We start from the raw sequence: 20,732 nt of genomic DNA, 5'->3' as shown, positions 1-20,732 counted from the left end.
AGGATGCGCCTACACATCTAGCTTAAAGGCAGGTCTGAACAGCATAAAGGCTTCCAACTTTGGTCATCACGTACCTGGTTAAGAGAAAAGCCACTGAGGGACAGGAAAGACGACGACTGAGACATCAATTCTGATGGTTTCTCCAACAGGGACTTCTTCAAAAACCAAAAGTGGAAGAAGAGCAGTTAGTGTTCAGCAAAGTGAGCAGGAGGAAAGTAAACTATGAAGAGCTACCAAAGTATACTTGGTCGTGTTTAAAGTCTCTTGTATTTCAGCCTTGGTACCCTGGAGGATGAGGTGACCAAGCAAAAAACAGAAGATCACAAGTTTCCTTTCTAACTGTAATCATTGCCTAAAATCAATTGGAACAGGTGAGAGTCTCGGGCAAACCCTGCTAACAGAACAGCTTTTAGAATCCTAAGTGCCTTTTTGTGTCTGACACATCTACAGGGGACATTTCTACCAAAGCTACCAAACCTATGGCTGTGTCAGTGAGACAGGATCCTTTCCAGTGACGTGAGAACTCACCCACACCTGCTGAGACCCTTGTATGTTGCTATTCACTGACAGGACTTTTCAGCTTTGAATACTCCTGTACACTCTTAGACAGTAAGATTAGCTGCGAATTTAATCGTGTTAAACAGTGCAAGCCTCATCTAGTGCTCTCTCATTTTCATTAAGAATGACTACAGTTGAAAAGCCCCAGTATTTACAGCACAGGTTCCAAAGCTTCCCCTGGTTCCACGTTAAGATATCGTGGCCTTTTCCATGACCCATTCTATCATCTACACCTCCTCCCATACAGCTGTTATTTGCAGCCTAATGTTTTTCAGCTTCCTTCTTCAGCTCTTATTATCATTAGGTAATAAAAAAAAAATACAAACATGAAGCAAACCTATTTGGGGAAGAAACTGGTTATCACCAAAGCACAAATCACAGCAACATTCTGAAGCTTGCTTGGCAGACAATGAACACCACTGAATTTAGGATCAGGATCACTGAAGTCACAGAATCAGTAAAATCAATTAAAACCACGTATGATCCAGAATTACATCTGTAGTCTCATTCCAAACAAAAGTTCTCTTGCACTCAAACCAGCTTGACATATCAGATTTTATTATTCCAATAACAAAAACCTGCATTAGTTTTCCTTCTCTACCATCATCTTACTATCTGGAATATCCTTGCTTTTGTCTTATAAGCCTGAGACAAACAGCCTTGCTTCCTTGGCAAGCAGCTCGTAGCTTGTTAGGCTTTCAAAGTGCCAACTCATTACTTTGAAAACACGTTTTAAAAGGCAGACAAAATTCACACTCTGCATATGCACACAGCTTGCACAGAGAAGTATTTCCTTTGACAGCAGACAGCAATCGTAAGCGCTTCAAAGGAAGCTGTTGAAGCAGCAGCTATTTATTAGTTTCTTAGCAAATTTAAGACAACAGCAATGGGTGCCTGCTTTGCTACTGGCTCCTTGCAATGACATGTAGAAAAACCTGAGGAATGGAGTTATTAAGCAGAAATGCCATGTCAAGCCACAAAAAACTCTTCCTTATTACCACTACATTTCCAAAATACGTGTTTAATGAGTTTGCTCCTAGCTATAGAAGAAAGGCTTACTGCATTTTCAGAGGTAATGTAAAAATTCAGCAGCTCAAAGGCCCTCTAGCTACTGAACTGGGAATACACATACAGTAATCTGTCAAAACTTACTGTACTGATATAGGAGTTACTGATTATTTGGACAATTGCTTGCAGTTTTCTTCTAAAACCATCTGGCCCTTTTACAGTCTCTTCTGCATTTAACAGTGTGGCTTCCCCCTGCCATTATGCAATCCTCACAACAAAAGACACTCTTGTTCTGATGACTTCCACCATGTACATCCTTATTACCAACCCCAAACAACTGCAGAAGAACAGGCATGTTAAATGACAATCCTGTGTCTTTCCCGTGAACTGTGCTTACAAAAAAAAGAAGTCCCAGTTACACTGACTGCTCTCTGGACGTGGACAAAGAGCTGTACTTTGTGCTAAGTCACCTCTGCAGTTATCCAGAGCCAGGGGCCTTGGTCTGAGCTCTCACACAGAGACTGACTCAATGGTGAGGAGGTGGAGGGGAGGAATGGGGAGGAGAAAGTAACTTCCCATTTCTTACAACTTCACAGAAGAAAGAGATGCCAGTTAGAGAAGCAGCAGTATTAAGTCAAATACATACAAAGAGGCTTTGTCCAGGAAGAGAGGCGAGAGGCCCCAGCAGAGCTGGGTAAAGATCAGGAGGATTAGAGAAAATCAGCTCTTCCTCCTCCTCCAAGGCAGCCAGACTCTTTAACAGGTCCGGAGGAAGCAAAGGGGAGCTCTTGGGGTCCTAGTGACAGAAACGAGCACAGTGAGACAACAGAAGGCAGAACGGGGAAGAGCAAGAGCTGAGAGAGGCTGAAGCAAAGCAGGACGAGAGAGCAGAGGGGGAGGCAGACTTGTGAGGAGTGCAGAGGGCAGCATGCAGAAGGGTGTGATGAGAAGAGTGCAACAGAAGGGTGTGGAGGTGCACAGAGAAAACACTGAGCAGAAAACAAAACCAGCCTAACGTGTGCCAGGAGCGCTGCAGCTGCCTGTGAAGTAAGTGGTACAGCCAAAGTGATGGGCAGCTACTTTTAATTAACACAGCACGTGCTTCCCATTGCGTTACTGACAAATACCAAAATCTGTTTTTTACATTTAAGGACAATGAACATGATTTATTTTTCCTGATAAGATCTTTAATTATTCTTCCAGAGCTGTGAGTAATTTAGGTTTCAACTATGGTTGCATTTGCACCTTCCTTCCTCTGCTTGTGGAACTGAAATCCCGTAAGACTCACTTCTCTGCTCATGGCTACTACACCACAGCACAGCTCCACAGACCAGGCAAAAAAATACCCTGCCAAGTGCAAATAAAACTTGGCATCCCAAGATTTGGAAGGGATGCCTAAAACAAGCACCGTGGACACTGTCTCTATCCGTATGCAGTGTGCTTGCACCAAGGCAATGCTTTCCTTTTAGGGAGGAGAACAAGGCTTTGACCCACTCTCCATCTAAAAGCCACAGCCTGACATCAGGGTAGAGGCAGTCTCCTGGATATTGTCTGGTTTTTCTCCCTGAAGGATAAGCTAAGTGATCCCAGCTGATCTATTGAACATTGAGTGCATCTACAGAGGCATATCTGACCAGAGGTTTAAAAAAGCCTCTGTTTAAGTTTCCTTATAAACAACATTAGAAGCACTTCCAGACAACTCGAGACCGTTAATAAATAAAAAGGTGACAGGCTTTTTATAAACTGCAGCATGAAGCACAACTGCACAGACAGAAGCAAAGTATTCCATCAGTGCAATCAAGAGCTAAGGAAGGGAGTCGCTCAGCTCTCTTGCTGCATGGTGGGATTTGCAGAGAGGGAAAAGCAAAGAAAAAAAAAATCCCACAATGGGGCTGCTACAAATCACCCTTGATTTGTAGCCCAGGCTGAGGCTGCAGTAGCCAAACTATTCAACACACTCAAGGTACTCTGTGGGTGGCAAGAGTTTATTTAAAGTGTAATAACTCAATTGCAATTATTTGGATGGTTTTCATCAGGTGCCAGACAAGAATTTCCCCTGTCAGCTGCCACATTTCTTGACCTGGCAGACACAGTACAGAGATCAGCATCTATATCTACACTCAGCAGAACTTGCACCTCCTTGATTTAAATCTTCAAGAGTCTGATCCCACAACACAGCCTACTGAAGTGGCAAATTCAGCACCATTTGCCGGGATCCTATTTACCAATACCAACATCCAGCCCCCCACTAAATACACTCAGTAACCTGCCTGGGGCTAGAGGGGACTCCTGAACACAGCACTCCTGCCTGAGCTGTCAGCAATGCCAGAACCTCACTGTTTCTCACTTGTAATACAGATCTTTACCTCAAAGGTCATCCTGGAGACAGCATCCTGCTCTGGACGGAAGACTCCTTGCCGCTTTCCCCTGCGCTCCACATTAGACTGCTGTGCCATCACCCTATTGTCAGCCATGCCAAAGGAAGAGTCCCAGTAATATTCTGGCACCTTGACTTCTGAGGGGTTCTGGTTATATGGCTCCATTGGGAAAGGCTTCATTTTTTTCTCCAGAGGTTGCTGTTGCATCACAGGAGACTGTAATGACTGTTCAAACAATTTTAGAGGATCCTGGGCCTGCAGGTAATAGGACTGCTTTACTGGCATAATCTTCCCCAGTGAACCTTGGACTTGAGGCAGGTTCCAGAGCTGCTTTGATGAGTCTGTCTGTGGAAACTAAGACAAAGACACATGCTTTCATCAGCAGGTAGGAACAATTAATATTAACTGATTGCCTAAATTCATTCAAACTGTTGTTCTAGCCAACCCATTACAGATATATTACAGGCATTCTAATTTGCTACATTACTCACCAACATTCAGACTCGATAGGCATATTAGCCTCAACAAGCTATGTGCCAATAGTCAAGCATAATCCTTACTTGAAGCCAGCACTTAACAGCACATTTATTAAAGTACTGAACTGCTGTCCAGAACAACAGGAGGGTCTTGCCTGTAAGGTCAGACAGGCCAGAATGCAGATTTTGTCGAGCACGTACATATAGAACTAAGTGTGAGGGAACTGAGCCCAACAGAAAGAGTAAGATTCAGACTCCATTCTCACACTTAAGTGAGACATATTTACAAAGATCCAAGAGAAGCATCTCAGAAACATCACCTTCATACCCTGTCCATAAACAGAAACAGATAAAGCAGATTACCACGTACCCAACTTCCCTCTTAATTCAGAACCATAAGTTCATGCCCCCTAAACTTCATCTGTTTATCAAATTCTCCCAGAAGTTCACAGATCAAAATTCCAAAGTAAGATTCTTAACAACAGCTTTTGAAAGATAATCCAGTCACTAATGGTGTTCCTCGGGGGTCAGTGTTGGAGCCAGCCCTGTTTAGTATCTTTACTGATGATCCAGATGAGAGGATTGAGTGCACCCTCAGTAAGTTTGCTGGCGATACCAAGCCGGGAAGAAGTATAAATTCACTTGAGAGCAGGAAGGTCCTTTAGAGGGATCTAGTCAGTCTAAATCAATGGGCTGAGCCCAACTGTGTGAGCTTTAACAAGACCAAGTGCTGGGTCCTGCACTTTGGTCACAACAATCCCATGTGTTGCTACAGGCTTGAGGCAGAGTGGTTGGCAAGCTATGTGGAGGAAAAGAATCTGGGGGTATTAGCTGACAGCTGGCAGAACATGAACCAGGAGTGTCCCAAGCATCCTGGCTTGTATCAGAAATAGCATAGTCATCAGGACCAGGATGTTGATCATCCCCTCTATTCAGCCCTGGTGGGGACATACCTTGAGTGCTGTGTTCAGTTTTGGACCCCTCATTAAAGGAAAGATATAAAGGCCCTGGAGCATGTCCAGAGAAGGGAAACGAAGCTGGTGAAGGGCCTGGAATGAAAATATTGTGAGGAGCAGCTAATTGGGATGGGTCAGTCTGGAGAACAATTGCTCAGGGGCACCTTTTGGCTCTTATCAACTGCCTGGAAGGAGGCTGTGGTGAGGTGGGGGTCAGCATCTACTCCCAGATATCAGCAACAGGACAAGAGGTAATGGCCTTAAGTTGTGCCAGTGAAGGTTCAGATTGGAAATTAGGAAAAATCTCAGAAGAAGCACTGAGTTACTGGAATAGGTTGCTCAGGGAAGTGGTGAAGTCACTATCCTTGGAGATTCAAGGAAAGCTTACCTGCTGGAACCCAGAGTGGTGTGGCGGACTCTTCCCCAGGCCCTGCACAGCTTTTGTTGGGGACTGTTGTTGCTGTTGCTGGGCCAGAGCTTGGACCTGTAACTGGCTTGCAGATTGTGCTGTTGCCTGAGCTGGTAAAGATGAGAGGAGCTGCTGGGAAGGAGGTGGTGTCTGCTGAGGTCCCTGGGTCATAGGCCCCGGTCCTGAGGGCCGCTGCTGGCTGTAAGGAATGTGGGACTGTTTCCCACCTTGCACCTGGTTTCCTGCAGGCGAGTGAGCCGTGGGCTGGAGGAAGGTTCCTGGGACAGAAACACCACCTGGGAAGGTATACCCTGTGCTCATGGAGAAAGCCACAGGAGGAGGGACAACATAGGTTGGAGGTGGAAACCCTGCAAAAGAAAAATATGCCTTTCATTGCAGTTTCTCATACCAGACAGCTTCCTCAAGAAGAAATTGTTGTGAATTTATTTTGCATATTTATACTGTGAGTACAAGAAATAACACCATATATGCGCTATAGTGTCCTTTTCTGCCTTTGCAAGTACACAGTTACAATCACAGTTCTCAAGTTTACTGCCAGTTTTCCAGGTGCTGATAACAGCCTGTTACAGCAGTATCTGTGAGAACTGCAGGATTTCCATCCCTTTATCTCTGTGCTTTTGTTTTCCTCCACTAACTTTCTCACTCACCATTGTGGTGTTTTTGATGTGTTACCTTTGAAGCTCCTACTCCCTCAATCACACATTTTGAGAAACAAAAGCAATCAATAAGTCTCCTGCCTCCTCCCACAGGATAACTAGTCTCAGGATTAATTTAGATAAGCAGACAGATGGTGAGCAAACCAATCCTCACACCCACAAGATCAATTTCTTCCCCTTAGCTCACTCAAAAAAGCCAGGTTTGGAAGGAAGCTTTAATTCTATGACAAGCTAGATTTCGTGGTGACTTTAGAAAAAGGGAGGTGCTTCTGTCTTATTTAGCAACTGCACAGAGCAGCTGCTGGAATGATACTGCTCCTTGCTATTCTGTGAGCAAAGATGGACAGCAAGGCATGGCAGGAACACTCCTCAACAAAATGGGAGCATGCAACGCAGCTACAACAGCAGATGACACCACACAAGTAACAGCTTGAAGCGTGAGCATCACTACAAAAGAACTGAGCTATAAAAAAGAAAGCAGTGTGACTGATCTTTTATAATAGTCCTATGCAGAGAGAACGCGTTCTCCTGGGCTTGCAGAAGTCTTTGTCATGTTTTGACTAACTACTGAAACAACCTCCTGTGAAGTGCCTTGATCTTGTACCCACTAAACAAGAAGGAAGGTAGCAGATTTCATGACAGATCTTGATTCAGATGCATAAGGAATCTTATTCATTTTGTTTCAGTTCTGCTACACCTCTCCTTCACTAGGCTGTAAGAGTCTCAGTGTGGGAATGCTTGTTCATTAAAGCAGCTACCACCTTCAGAGGTTATAACTACTAATATTACAGGTTTTTCTTCATAGTCAACAGTAACATCTCACTTTGAACAAACACCACAAATTACCTGGCCGGCTAGGAAGAGGGGGGAAGGCTCCTGGGTGATGAATGGGGATGAACTGCGAACTGCTGGCCTGACTTGGAGTCTGAGTTACAGGTGTTTTCCTGGCTTCGGACACCGGAGTCTTCCTCATCTCTGTCTGGGATTTCACCTAATGCAAAATAAAGCAAGAAGAAGTTAGATTACTTTTCCTGTAATTACCCACATCACAGCTCAAGCCACAAAACAAAATCAGGTTGTCTGACAGATAATTTTCTTTTGCCCTCGGTGTTAGGAGGAGGTTTGGAACATCAGAATGCAATTCCTTGCTCTCTGACCTCAGGCAGGTAACTGTCTGTCCTCAGGCACTCCTTGCCTCATGAAAGCACCTGAAAGATAGCTACCCCAAGACTGCAACAGGCTCCTCCTCTAGTGAGGAAGTGGGAAGCAAACATAATATCCTCAGACCATACAAAGGACTTACCAAGCTATTTGCTTGCAGTGCCTTAAAAAAAAAGCTAACAGTGCTATTAATGGTTCTCCTAGGGTGCTGCTACTGCTACTTACCTGCAGCACCTCAACAAACAAACACTACCACCTTCCTACATAACTTTTTCAACCTCCTCACGTGGTGCTGAATATGCACAAACTCCTGAGTATCATGAAATCCTTCTGATCAATGGCATATACAACAAATAGCTGAAGTGCTTAACCTCTTCCAGTTTACTGTGTAACTGCTGTATGTTCTGTTAAAAGAGCTGCACCAGTTAAAGGCAGAGAGAAGAATGTAATGTAATGTTTACCTGATTCTGAGTCAGTTGCAGTCTGGGTCTTCCTGGAGAGGAAGACAGAGGGGAAGACTACTTTCCCTTTCTGTTCAGCTCGGCAGAACTGCCTGGAATGCAAGATGGAGCAGGCAGGAAAAAGACAGCAAGCAAGGAACCCGGGCAATACAGGAAGGGCCCAGGAGCAGACCTGACGCCAAGCCTCAGAGGTGATTGAAAGAAAAGGTGGTGCTTTTTTTTTGTTTTTTTTTTGTTTTGTTTTGTTTTTTTAAATCAGGGGCCAAATGAAAAACACAGACAAAAAGAAAAAAAATCAGTGTGGGATTTATTTTAACATTTAGTTCTGCTGATTTAAAAGGACTAAGAGAACAGGCGCATCTTTCCAAAACATGACTGGGGTGGCGGGACAGATGCATTCAAATTTTCTTTCAAGTCTTTCTCCCATTTAGAAATTGTGGGAGCACAGTTTCGTTTTCATTTCATTAAAAATGTAGGATATGAAACTGGGAGGTTTGGGTGCATTTCTCATCTCCCATTAGAAAAAGTTGGAAGGTAGGTCCTCCTCCTCATGGTCTGGCTGCTGCTAAATACCATGAATGATGTAGCAACTTCTGCTCCCACTCTCATGCCACGTCTGCTCACTGCCCACCTTTGCCCTTTGTCACATTCTGAACATTTCACTCATATTGTCCCTTTTCTCCACAACAAGCCAAACATTTTTATAACTGATACTGAGTGCATTTTTTCATAAGTAACATCAGAATTCAAAGATGCTTTTCTGGCAGTGGGATTTCAAAGTCCTAGCCTACCATATGCTGAAAGCTGCAATAAAACATCCCCAAAGGTGGCTTCTGAAAGCTAAATTACCGGATTTGTTTAATCAAGAAAGACAAATTTCAATTGCTTCCCTTGTTTCTCCTTGATCTCACCTCAGAAGCATCAACACTATCAAACCTTTATATCCCTACTGGTCTCAAGGCTCCCCACCTACTGCCTGGGGAAGGCATCATTTCTTCCCAGTGGCCTTTCAAGATAGCATCACCTTGAGTAAGTTTGCATTATATCTCACTTTGCAGCTAGCATCATCACCTCTAGTGAGCAGAATCAACTTGTTCCACACTCTCATGATCCTGAGCATGCAATTTTCCACAAATCCATGAAACAGGACTAATCACTTCCCTACAACGATCCTAACATTTTTGCTAAGTAGGATCTGCAATGACTATAGCTTTTAGGTTTTTGAATGAACTGTGAAGTAGATAAAGCTTGAAATTTCAAGGAAGGAGAAAGCAAGCAGACTACTAACTGGTACAAAACCTACACTGGCTTGTTTTCAGCAGGGCAAGGAGAAAACCCTCCCCATATTCTGCAGTAGATCTGGGCAAATAAGTCCTCCCAGTCGTATTTATATTAAAATAAAACACTGTACTAGTTAATATAACTAGAGCTGATGGGGCTAAAAAGCCAGGGTTAATACTTATGCAACAAGAGATGTACAGTGACCAAACAGATCAGAATGCAGTGTGCTACACTTGGGTTTGAAATGTGTTTTTGCTGGTTTTATAAGTCTTAAGACTAAAAAGTCTTAAATATTTGGTAGATAAATTATGTCAAAATGACAGTATCTTCCTTATGCCAAAAAAACTGCACATACTTATCAGAACATCATGTTTTTCCAGACTCTGGTCCTTCTTTTTCAAGACTGTGGCACAAACACTGAAACTGGGAGTTATGCTCAGGCCTGCAACCACATTCCAGACGTGTTCAATAAATAAAATTCCTGTTATTCTACCTCATCTAAGCTGTTTTTCAGGTACCAGTCTCTTGTTGAGTGACTCACAAGCAACTGCCACATGGTTTCTGCAAGCTACTTCCCTTCACACCTGCAAAGACCTTGCCAAAAACTACCAAATGCTGCCAGTGCAGACCTACCAGCTCATAATGTTGATGCCTAACAAGAAATAATCAGGAGGATAACAAGAATGATTCAAGGGTCCAACCAATGCATGTTAGAAAGACACAAAAAGCTGGTTTATCCAGCCTAGGGAAAACAAGATCTTGCTAACAAGGCCCTCAGAGCAGTTGCAGAGGAGAAGACAGGTTATTCTGCAGACATGATCTAGGAAGCAGTAGGACAGTGGCAAGGGAGGTAAACGCATAACAAAATCATTTGTGCTTGTAAGAATGGTGAAAAACTCGCACAGTTTCTCTAGGGAAACAATAGCATCTCCCCATCTAACCCCCTATTTACTACTGCCCTATGGAAGCCAGAAGAGTAGATTCATTATCAGCTTAAGAAGTGATCATTTTTTGTACACAATGCTCACATAAATGCAAGAAAAAACACACACCTTTGAAAAACACAAGTAGAAAAGAGCCACTGATGTGACAACCAACAATCCCGAACAAGGACCTGAGCAGGGTAATTGCAGTCTAAAAGCTGTGTGGTCTTCCTTACTTTCAAGGAGGTCTACCTGACTTCACATGCAGTACAGTGATGCACTCAATTTATTAAATGTGCACAAGCAACTGAACTGAAAATGCAAAGTACCACCCAGTTCTTTCACAGCAGAATACAGCTGGGAAAGAGTGACTAGGACCTGGTCATGCAAGCTGCCCTGTTAACCCGACCAATTTGTGGAACAAGCTATAAGTCCTTGCTTTTTAAAAACATGAACATACGAAATGTCACCTTTCACTGTTCCCCACCTTTTCCTCCCCCCAGAATTGAGACAGCATCAAGGAAAAGAGCAGAAATCCATAGGACAGTAACACGTCTGGCCTCTGAGGTAGACACGTTTCTTTGTGCATTGCAGGTCTCTGCAGGACCCGCGGAGAGACCTCAGCTCTACAGTGCTCTGTGCAAGCAGTGATGGCCCTCACTCAAACATCATACTGCCTAAGATACAGTATCCCTTTGATCTCAAGGCTTACCTGAACTGCCACATTCTGCTTTCCTGCTTCTTGTATCTTATCCACACCGCATTTCTTTGTTTCGTTCTTTCTTTTGTTGTTATCCTTCTTTCCATCATTCTTACTGGCTACTATTCCTTTGCTATAGTCCCGTCTTTCCCTACCCACATCTTTAGGAGGATAGATCCTCCCCTGCTCTCTGTTCATTTCCCGTGGCTTAATATTTTCTTTAAACGTGACCATTGGTTTTTCTCCCGAGTCACAGTTGTTTAAACTTCTGCCAGATGACAGAACTGATTTGAGTCCAGGGCTCCCATCTGTGGATAGTGGCTCTGCAATAGAAGTTTCCTGCAAGGCGAGGCTCTCTTTGGCTTCACTAGGGTCTTCTAGTATTAATTCTGGGATTTCCGTCAAGAACAACAGCTTTCCCACCTCATTTTCACACTGAATCAGCCTGAAAAAGACAGAGGAATTGAAAAGCATGTCCAAATAGGTTTTCATATGGCAACCTCACACATTAACACTCTCTCTCTCATCTCAGCTGCGCTTCAATACCACTATAAAGGTCTTATCAAACATGATATTTCACTACAAATAATTCCTATCAGAACTAGCTCCTGAAGCAGTGTGCTAACTCACAGCACACTGACTTATTAGTGCTGCCAGTCTTTCAGCATCAGTGCAACGTGCACACCTTATATCAAACTGCTCTTTAAAATAATAAGAAAAACAGGTACACCTCTGTCGCTTGTACAACCCAAGCTTATGGTAGCAACTGAAAACAACTATTTGCTACTTAAAGCTATTTGTGATTACCTGGGCTGGTTATCAGCAATCCATTTGCCTGTGAAGATCAGTCGCTGTTGCCGTATCCGACGCTGCTGCCCTTCTTTATCTCCTGTAATTGCCTGGTGGCCTTTGGAAAAATCCAAGTTCCTAGCATTGAAATAGGAGAGGATATAATATTAATTACAGTGCTCCCCTCAGCAAAACCACATTCCTTCAGAAACACAATTAGTCAGTATTACTTTATCATAACTTCTGGTATTTCACCAGATCCTACTCAAAGCATGACAGCACAGGCATCCAATTTACAGATCCAATTCTCTATATTAAAGGTGCTTTTTTTTGGAGCATGACATTAGTCACAGGACACAGTTAAAAGCAGTAAAAACCAGTAAAAACGTATTATATTTGAAAAAATTATTTTCCTCATTTCTTATTTTTTTCCCCTCTCAGTTTAGCAGCCTGAAGATTGCAGAAGAAAAAGTCATAAGCAATTCTGTAAGCTTGTAACTTTCCTCAGAGCTTTACTGTAGACTGACACAGAACCTATTTTCCTCTTCAGAATGGAGACTGGAGTCCTATGTTATCTATTCCAACAGTAGCATGCATTCATGAGCAAGATACTATAGGGAACAGATCAATGTCTACCAAAGTAGCAACACTAGAAAGAGCAGTTGCCTTCAGCTGTCACCCACCTGAATGAGGGTCTCAGAGCCAAGAATCCTTGCAATTCAAATTCTTCTGGAAGGGGGGTTGCTGGTGAATAGACAGTAAACAAGATAAGGAAAGTATTAATGCATTTACTACAGAACAGTAAAAAGACACCTCAGCAAGGTCTCTATACACAGTGAAGCCTCCTGCTAATGTGCTTGACTGTACTAGGCCAGTCTGCAACCCGAGGAGATAGAATAAAGCATAGTCAGCTGAGCAAGAGAAAGTAGCACTTACCAAGTGTTCATATACATTCATAAAGAAGACAACTTGTTCAGCTATCACCTTCCAACTGCAATTTCCCACATCATCAGAAAAGACTGTATTGTTTCCTGTTTTTTTTTTTGTTTGTTTGCTTTTTCTTTTTTTTCTTTTTTTTTTTTTTTGTTAGTTTGTTTTTAAAGCATACACCAGAAGTATTCTTACCATTATTATTGGATAGATCTTCTTCATGAGGATGGAAGCTGTTTAGAAGAGAAATCAGCCAGGGCCATATGCTGCAAATCAGAAGGCAGACAAATTAAGTGAAAACCACAAAACATGGAAGCCACTCACCTTATTAGAGAAATACTGAATTCTATTACACTGTTACAGTTCATATTACTTCTCTGATTTCTAATCAAAGGTTTTTCCTCAAGTGTCAGGGAAAAGATCACTGTCTTGAAGTACTTGGTATTTTCAAAAAGCCAGCCTAAGGCTACCCAATAAGCCAGACTCCTGCAGTATCACGTTCATGAGCCAACAACTCAGGAGGCTGGCTATGAATTTAACCAGACAAAAACATTGCATGAGCAAAAGTTCAGAGGGATCTGAACTTGCTTGTAATCCGTGTTTTCCAGTCCACAGCTGCCTACTATCAAAAGATGGTAAGTGAATCAGTTTGGACACAAAATGTAAGAGATACACCTGCCGTTCTACTGACATTAGCAAAGCTCTGTTGCACTAAAACAGATACCAGAAAGGTAAGAAGGTCTGAAGTAACAGAGATGAAAAGTGGGGGGTTAGCTGGCAGTAACCCAAGCTTGCCCCAGCAATACTGGTACAAGTTAGGACTGGAAATTGGTTACAAAGGTCTTGGAGCAAATAATTTAAGAATCACAACAATCACTGCAAAGCTGCTTAGCATTTAACTACTACCAACAGGCTGCCTTATTTATTACCTAAAGTGTAGGCAACCTTCTTTGGCTTTAGCAATGGGCATCGTGGCTATGAAAGCAGCAGGCAAACTATTTTAAGAAGTTGCCTGTTGTGCTAAAAGTGACACGAATATTTGTCCTCCTTCAGCTGCAGCCAGGCTTTCAGCCACCAGCCAGCACCTGGACTGAAGAATGCATCATGCATTTGAAAGCCTGGCTCAGCCACGTGGTTGCATTATGTTGTACATTGCTTCTGTATGCTAAAATAAGCAATAACTCCTTCCTGTGACTGACAAAAACAAAAAACAAAAGGAGGGAAAAAAGAGAGAGCACAAGTCTGCTGCAGTGTACAGTACATGCCAGCTTTTCACTACAGATTTGAAAGAAAATAGAGATTTCGTAATAAGAGATCTCTAAATCAGAACAATGTAGTCACGTAAAAAATCTAGATGCAATGTGGTTTGGAAAATTCGTTTCCAAAGAAATGAAACAGGTTAATGCTGATATATTGGTTTTTGTCTCAAGTTCTTGTCTACAGGTTCATCTGCCTTTTCAGGTAAGTGCCTTTCCTATTTCAGATGTTCCTCCAGTCTGGAGTAGGGTTAAGGCAGCAAAGCAAGCTGCTTTCATGCTGTTTTCCTTCCAGTGGCAATCCTAGGAAAAATACTCATCCAACTGTGTCAGTAACTGCTCCAGTCTGAAGAAACATTTACTAGATCAGAAACACTTTACTGAACTGCTATAACTCATGGAAAGTTCACAGGCTATAAACAAGTTGGTTAGTTTTCAACTATTTAAGCGTGTTTATGAGATTAGAAGCAGAAGTGAAAAACCAGCAAGAGTCCAGAACAGTAATGTCTGTGCTGACATTTCAAGACCTTCTCTACCAAAACCAATTTATTTCCACGATCATGAGCCAAAAAAAATCTGGATTCCAGCTCTGCCCAAGCCAATGACTTACTGCATGAAATTAAGGCAAGTATTTTCCTGCCATCTACCTCAATAAATCTGATAAATCATTACAACAGACCTGACTAATGGTACACTCAGTTATGCACAAGTTAACTATTATAAAGCAGAATCCTCTTCTGATCTTAACTTTTAAAAGTTACAAGCAACCCTGAAGCCAATTTAAAGCCAAATAAAACACCGAAATTGCTCATGTATCACATGTGTCATTGATGTTTTATGAACACTGTAAGCACAAAAATCATAGAAGATGTAACGACAACATCTAGGATCAGTTTTCCTACCAATCTGTATATCATCAGTCATTATGACCTTACACAATTAAATGTATCAAAAGAAAGATTAACACTCACTACCGTCTTTCATCTACTACTGCCTCCTGGAAAACACTGGGCCTAAGTTTCAGCCAGTCCATTGAAACCTTCACTGCTGGAAGAGGATATGCAGCCACAGAGTCCTCTTGGTAGTCATTTTGTAAAGGGCACTTGCACAGAACTCCAAGAAAGGACACTGAAAAGACAGAAAAGGAAAAAAAAAAATAGTGCAAGAATAACACTTTCAAACTGGTCAAATGATCTCATCAAATAAATCCCCTCATAGAAGCATACTTTTAAGAGCTAGTTCTTTCAGCAGTCCAATTACTTCATCTTAAATTCAATGGCAGATCAGATCTCTTCCCCCACCCTATAATCTTCAGTCTTCTGAAGAAAGTTTTTCCCTTTTTTTTTTTTCCCCCCTCCTCTCTTGTAAGTAAAATGCAAATTCTTTTGATAAGTCAATAAAATTCTGTGAGAACCCCATTACAAACCAGACCAGAAAATACTTGTTTGCATATTGTAAGTGGTCAGCTCTCAACTATCTATCCACATTTTATTCACTTTCCATCTCAGCACGTACACAGATTTGTACCTCTGCAGGTAGGCAGTTGTTAGAGCACACAGGCTTAGAAACAGCACCAGATAAAAATGACCTTGGTGCTTTCACAGTGAACTTCAGGCTGGAACCTGGAGGGGTTTTGTAAGCTGAGCTTAAGCCTTTTTGAGTTAAGCACTCAAAAATTCAAAAGTCAAGAATTCTCTGCACTTCTACATAACATTATCAAAGGCACAGAAGAGCTAAGACCTAGTCTATCAGCACCAGGTCACCCTCAGTCCTAGCAAAATAGAAAACAGTTCAGCATTCATCAGCAGTGCTGGACGTGAATGACCCTGCATAACCACTCTCTCTTAACTTTCCTCCTTTTGACAGCAAATGACTAATGGATGCCATGTAAAAACAAAAGAAATACAAAGAACAGTTTTCATACTCACTGAAGAGAGCCAGTAGCTGTGTCCAGCAGAGCTGCTCGTCCTGGCTGTAACTGTGCTGCTCTGTTTCACTGCTGAAATCTCGCAGGTGATGCAGTTGAAACAGATTGATAACAGTAATATGTACCAACTGCTGAGAATTGAAGGCCTTTTGAAATAACAACCTCTGCAACAAAGACATATACATAAAACGTGCATTTTTATATGGTAAAGCACACCCCCCTGAAAGGATGAGAGTAGCTGCTACTGCACTGCTGGACTAATGTTTCTGCCCTCAAGGCAACACTCGTTCTACATTTTTTCAGGTCCTCACTAATAGTGCAGCACAAGGCACTCCCAGCAGGACACAGGCAGATGCCTGCTGTTAAGCCCAGGGTTTTTGCTCACAGAGGTAACAAATCAAAGAACCCTTAGGAGTGGTTCTCTTCCAGAAAAAGCGTGGCTGTAATGTGCAATTACAGCACTGTAATGCAATGCAAGAATTGCAGGAGCGCGCGTGCCTGCTGCTCTTCTCAGCCTTTCCAAGAAATGTCAGTGATAAGGCAACATTTTAAAATAAAGACAACAGGAAAATTTAACCACTGAGTGATTACGTATTAAAAACTAATTCCACATCTAACTTCATGTGCCGTAGAGTGCTGTGGTTGCCTGCGATAGCACAAGCTATTTACAAATGCATGTCAGTAGGTACACTGTAGAACACATTTCTCAGAACAGGAGAAGAAACAAACAGTTTTTGGGAGTACTAAGTGGAAAAAATAAATAAATAAATATATATATACATACATACATATACATACTAAACCACAACCAATCTGTTCTGTTTCAGACAACAGTCAGACAGGCAAACTGCTTAACCAGTGTAAGCACCAGAAAAAATGTCAGTTCTGTATGCAACCTTGGTTGTTAGTTAAAGGCAGGAAGCACTTGCCAGTTGGCAATTCAAACCACTGGTGCTGGCAGGAGCAGAGCCATGGGCCTGGCTGAACATTCCTGCCCCTACAACTGCTTTCCAAATTCACAATTAACATCAGCCACACAAATCAGTCGTTATCCACCATCCAAACAACTTCACATCCACATTCAAGTCATCTAAGTCAGAAGAGTTACTCTCTAGTGAATTAAGCATTGCATGATGTAAACAAAAGCAATCCAAGCAATAAAATAGGGCTCAATTAGCTCTATTTTAACACTGTGGATCAATTAAAAAAGTAAGGCCTGAGCCACAAGCCTGAGCAATGCTTGTAGTTATTGATTATAAGCATTGTGGAAAAAGCAGAACTTGCTCAACAGTCAACAACGCAAAGAGAGACAATTATTTAATTTTGAAAAACTCTTAGCACGTAAGCAGCTCACATTCAAAGCTCATACAAGTCTAGCCCTGCTTTTATTTCAGTGACTGTTTGGACCTAGCATTTTTAATGCACAATGAAACGTAAACTGACACTATGAAGATGACCTGTATTTCTTTAAGTTGCTTAGACCCACTCCCTTTTTTTCATTTGGAAAAACATCTACTCCATTTGCTCTATTGAACTTATCCACGCTGCTCATTTTCTACTAGTGAAGATGTTTCCAGAAGGCACATAACAGACAATGCTGTATATCCACTTTGAAGTTGTACTACCTTGCACCCATACCTTTAAAAGTTCCCTCTGTTTCAGTCTTTGCTGTATTGTTCAGCTAAATGAGCTGTCTGCATAATTAATAGGTACTCCTGGATTTTCCAGAGGAAACATGTTCTGAATAGCCCTGGTCTACGCACAAATTAAGGTTGTACTTTCAAAGGCAAGCCACTGACAAGAGAAGCTAGTTGTCTGAGGAAGATTAAAAGCAGTCTTATTAACCAGTGGGAGTGATGGTATGCCATCCAAAAATGAAGTATTCAAAACTCTTCAGGCAACTGAGCCAAGACTTTCCAGATTAAGCAGGTACTTTTGCAGAGGCATCCAAGAATCATCCAGGTTGAGGAGCACAGAATCAGTTGCCTTCACTGATTTATACACCAACACGCCACGTATCAAATGGGAAAAATATCCTAATATTTTGCAGAAGTCAACAGAACTATCCACTATTAACTGTGATGCAAACCATCCGTAACTGGCTACTTGAGCTCCACTTGCTTTAGCACGTGAAAAATGTTATTATTGGACTGTAATTTCAGAACTCTGCCACTAAAAATATTCTCTTCAATATATTAATTAATACTTGTTAGAACTAACCTTGAACTGTTCTTCCAGCTTTTCTCGAAGAGGGCTCAGCTTCTCCAAGCTCTTACTCAGGTACACGTGGCCATGGAATTTAATAAATGCCTTGATGAAGTCAGACACACTCCATCGAGTCTTCACCTCATCACGACTATGGTCAGAAAAAAAACACCTGGCTTCAGTCTATGGAATTAAACAGAGCTGCACGTAACATTACAAGCTTTCTCTGTGAAGTTCAAGAAGGAGCAACATCCATGCAAGACTGCTTTTTCATGTTGGCATAACATGCTTTTGTCCTGCACTCCCTACTTGCACTAAAAGCATCCCAGACACAGAAAATCCTTTGCTCCAAGCATGCATAACAATGTTCTGACTGGAAAGGGATGTCAAGGGACTTCAGTTTCCACTACCAAACACAACTAAGTTCTGGCAAGGGAGGCAATCTCCTCCATCCTATCTGAACAAAATACATCATGCTTAGCCTCACCTTTCCAGTGCTTTAGAAAGTGCTTTTTGTAGGTTAGTGGATGCAGCTGGGAAAGGAAATTTCACAGCAATGCTTCTGCAGTAGTAGAAAATTGTGGTCAAGTGGTCTCCTTTGGAAGAAGCTAGAATAGCCAACTGATTATAAGGCTGACCTGAAGGAGAGAAAAGGCAAGTTGTCCAACAAGTGTCATTAAGTGAAGTGGGTTAGATTTGAGTTCAAGCCTGGTCACTTTAAAAGGGAGTAAAAAGTTCTAAAATTTTCAAGAGACAAGATTCAGATTAGTCTGCTCAGCCTTTTCCTCCAGCCTAATTATCAGTATTATTCAAAAGAAAAAGCTTTGACATTTGTGGCATAGATTTTTTTTTTTTTAACCATATCCTTCAAAATTAGATAACAAACACTCTGCAAGCTTCTTGTATAAATAAGATACTTTCAAACTAGGCTTCTACCACCAACATATTTATTACCCTATAATTAGGTAAGACCTTATCTAGTTTTACCTCATGAAAGAAAAATATCAACAGTTCATATTTTTGCCTGCAGTATAAAATTTTTATTGTAAGAAGAATAGTTAAGATATAGCTAAAAAATTGAATGACTAATTCAGCATAATGCAGCAGTAAAAGTCTGAGTGAAGCCATGTTATTAAATACTCACAAAAAAAGAAAATTGACACAGATCAGGCAAACAGCTATTACCTAAATGATTTACTGATGGATTAGGCTTTTCTTGTACAGTTGTTTCCAACCACTACACAAGGCAGACACTTCAAATCTTCCTTTCAAATTATGAGACTAATCAGTATCCCCAACTCACCATTAGAAGGGACAAGCTGAGCTGCGTGTCTGTAGTAAGACTCTGCCTGGCTTGTCTGATTCCTATATCGAGCTAAAGAAACAAAAAACCCAACAAATTGAGACCAAACAAAAGCAATCTTCCTGCACTTACTTTAGTACAATGCAGTTTACCCCAAGAGTGTTTTATTACCGTTTTAGAAATTAGTATCAGTACTTACAACTATGTCAAACAGCAAGAAGATTCAACAAGTTAAATTTTTTAAAGACATGCTTTTACCTCAGGTTTGGTTGTCATGGCTTATCATTTTTTATTTAGAAAGATGCTGTGCCAACAGCAACACATCCAAGGAGCTACAAATATATTTTTTATACTTACCTGCACAACCAGCAACTACACCTACTTTTAGATCATTACATAAACAACTGCAGATTCCTCTAAAAAAAGAACTTCTTAAAACATTTAGTTCTATTCAAAGGAATTTGTCTGTCAAATTTAATGTCGAAATCAAAACCTCATTTATGAAAGGCTGGATTCCTAACCATCTTCTTCATATACAAGGGATTTAAAAGTAATATTCTGAAATGGAGAAGCCTGCTGCAACAAGTTTTTCTAATACTTACCAGTTTCAACAGTTCACTGCTCCCACCAGCTATAGCATGGACTATGCAGTCAGTATGCTAGGACACAAGATCCTACCACATCACTATAAAGCCACCCTTGAACGTCTCCATGCATTAAATTTTAACACGTAAAAAATATCTAACAGTGTTGCTTTCCCCTGCAACAGCCAAGTACACCACCAGCCACTAATTTGGAGCACACTCGCACAGATTCCTTGCTGTGAAAGTTAAACACAGAGGCAGAACTCAATGTCCCATCTCTTCTTGCTTTAAAAACTCACCAATATCTCCGAGGTGGACAAGGCAGTGCTGGCAGATGTAGGAGCAGGAGCTAGACTGTGGCTTCACTATGGCGCTGGTGTGCGTCTGCTTATTGCTAATGATTCCCAGCTGGGAAGACTTCACACGACATGGCAAGTCTACATTAAAAACTGTGCACAATTCCTGTAATAACTGGAAGAACAGGTTTAATTTAGTAGCAGTTAGAGGCAGCAATCAGAACAGCACTGAAACAGCAGACAAAACTGGCACACAAATCACCGCTCAGAGGCATGGATTAGCTGAACATGCTTAAAGTCATCAAGTGTAGGTTGCTAAATGAGCATTTGCGTTACTTTATGTGGAAGTCACCGAGCTTTATATTGCTCTGCTCTTCCCAGAACTGCGAGGAGAATTTTTACTGGAGCTGTGCATCTCAAAGCAGTAAGCACCTCAATTCCCATCTATTCAAAC

At 41.7% G+C, this 20,732-nt stretch overlaps 1 protein-coding gene across 3 annotated transcripts in view; it reads right to left on the bottom strand.

Moving 5' to 3' along the window:
- Window positions 1-20,732, bottom strand: part of SMG7 (SMG7 nonsense mediated mRNA decay factor) — a 45,295-nt gene that overhangs the window by 4,928 nt on the left and 19,635 nt on the right. Inside the window, exons 5-19 of one of the 3 annotated variants that reach the window (XM_052665665.1) lie at window positions 20,282-20,453; window positions 19,399-19,470; window positions 18,583-18,733; window positions 18,111-18,246; window positions 15,892-16,054; window positions 14,935-15,091; window positions 12,903-12,973; window positions 12,461-12,521; window positions 11,796-11,915; window positions 11,001-11,433; window positions 7,309-7,453; window positions 5,765-6,153; window positions 3,933-4,298; window positions 2,213-2,362; window positions 75-155 (exon numbers count right to left, since the gene is read on the bottom strand). In XM_052665665.1, coding sequence (XP_052521625.1) covers window positions 75-155; window positions 2,213-2,362; window positions 3,933-4,298; window positions 5,765-6,153; window positions 7,309-7,453; window positions 11,001-11,433; window positions 11,796-11,915; window positions 12,461-12,521; window positions 12,903-12,973; window positions 14,935-15,091; window positions 15,892-16,054; window positions 18,111-18,246; window positions 18,583-18,733; window positions 19,399-19,470; window positions 20,282-20,453 — 2,667 coding nt within the window. The remainder of the gene's footprint in view (window positions 1-74; window positions 156-2,212; window positions 2,363-3,932; window positions 4,299-5,764; window positions 6,154-7,308; window positions 7,454-11,000; window positions 11,434-11,795; window positions 11,916-12,460; window positions 12,522-12,902; window positions 12,974-14,934; window positions 15,092-15,891; window positions 16,055-18,110; window positions 18,247-18,582; window positions 18,734-19,398; window positions 19,471-20,281; window positions 20,454-20,732) is intronic. The other 2 variants (XM_052665663.1, XM_052665664.1) reach the window with 2 other exon arrangements.

The sequence above is a fragment of the Tympanuchus pallidicinctus genome, unplaced genomic scaffold (genome assembly GCF_026119805.1).
Source record: "Tympanuchus pallidicinctus isolate F22 unplaced genomic scaffold, pur_lepc_1.0 scaffold7, whole genome shotgun sequence".
NCBI lineage: Eukaryota > Metazoa > Chordata > Aves > Galliformes > Phasianidae > Tympanuchus > Tympanuchus pallidicinctus.
Note: the sequence above shows the minus strand (reverse complement) of the source record. Positions and strands in the feature narration are given on the sequence as shown.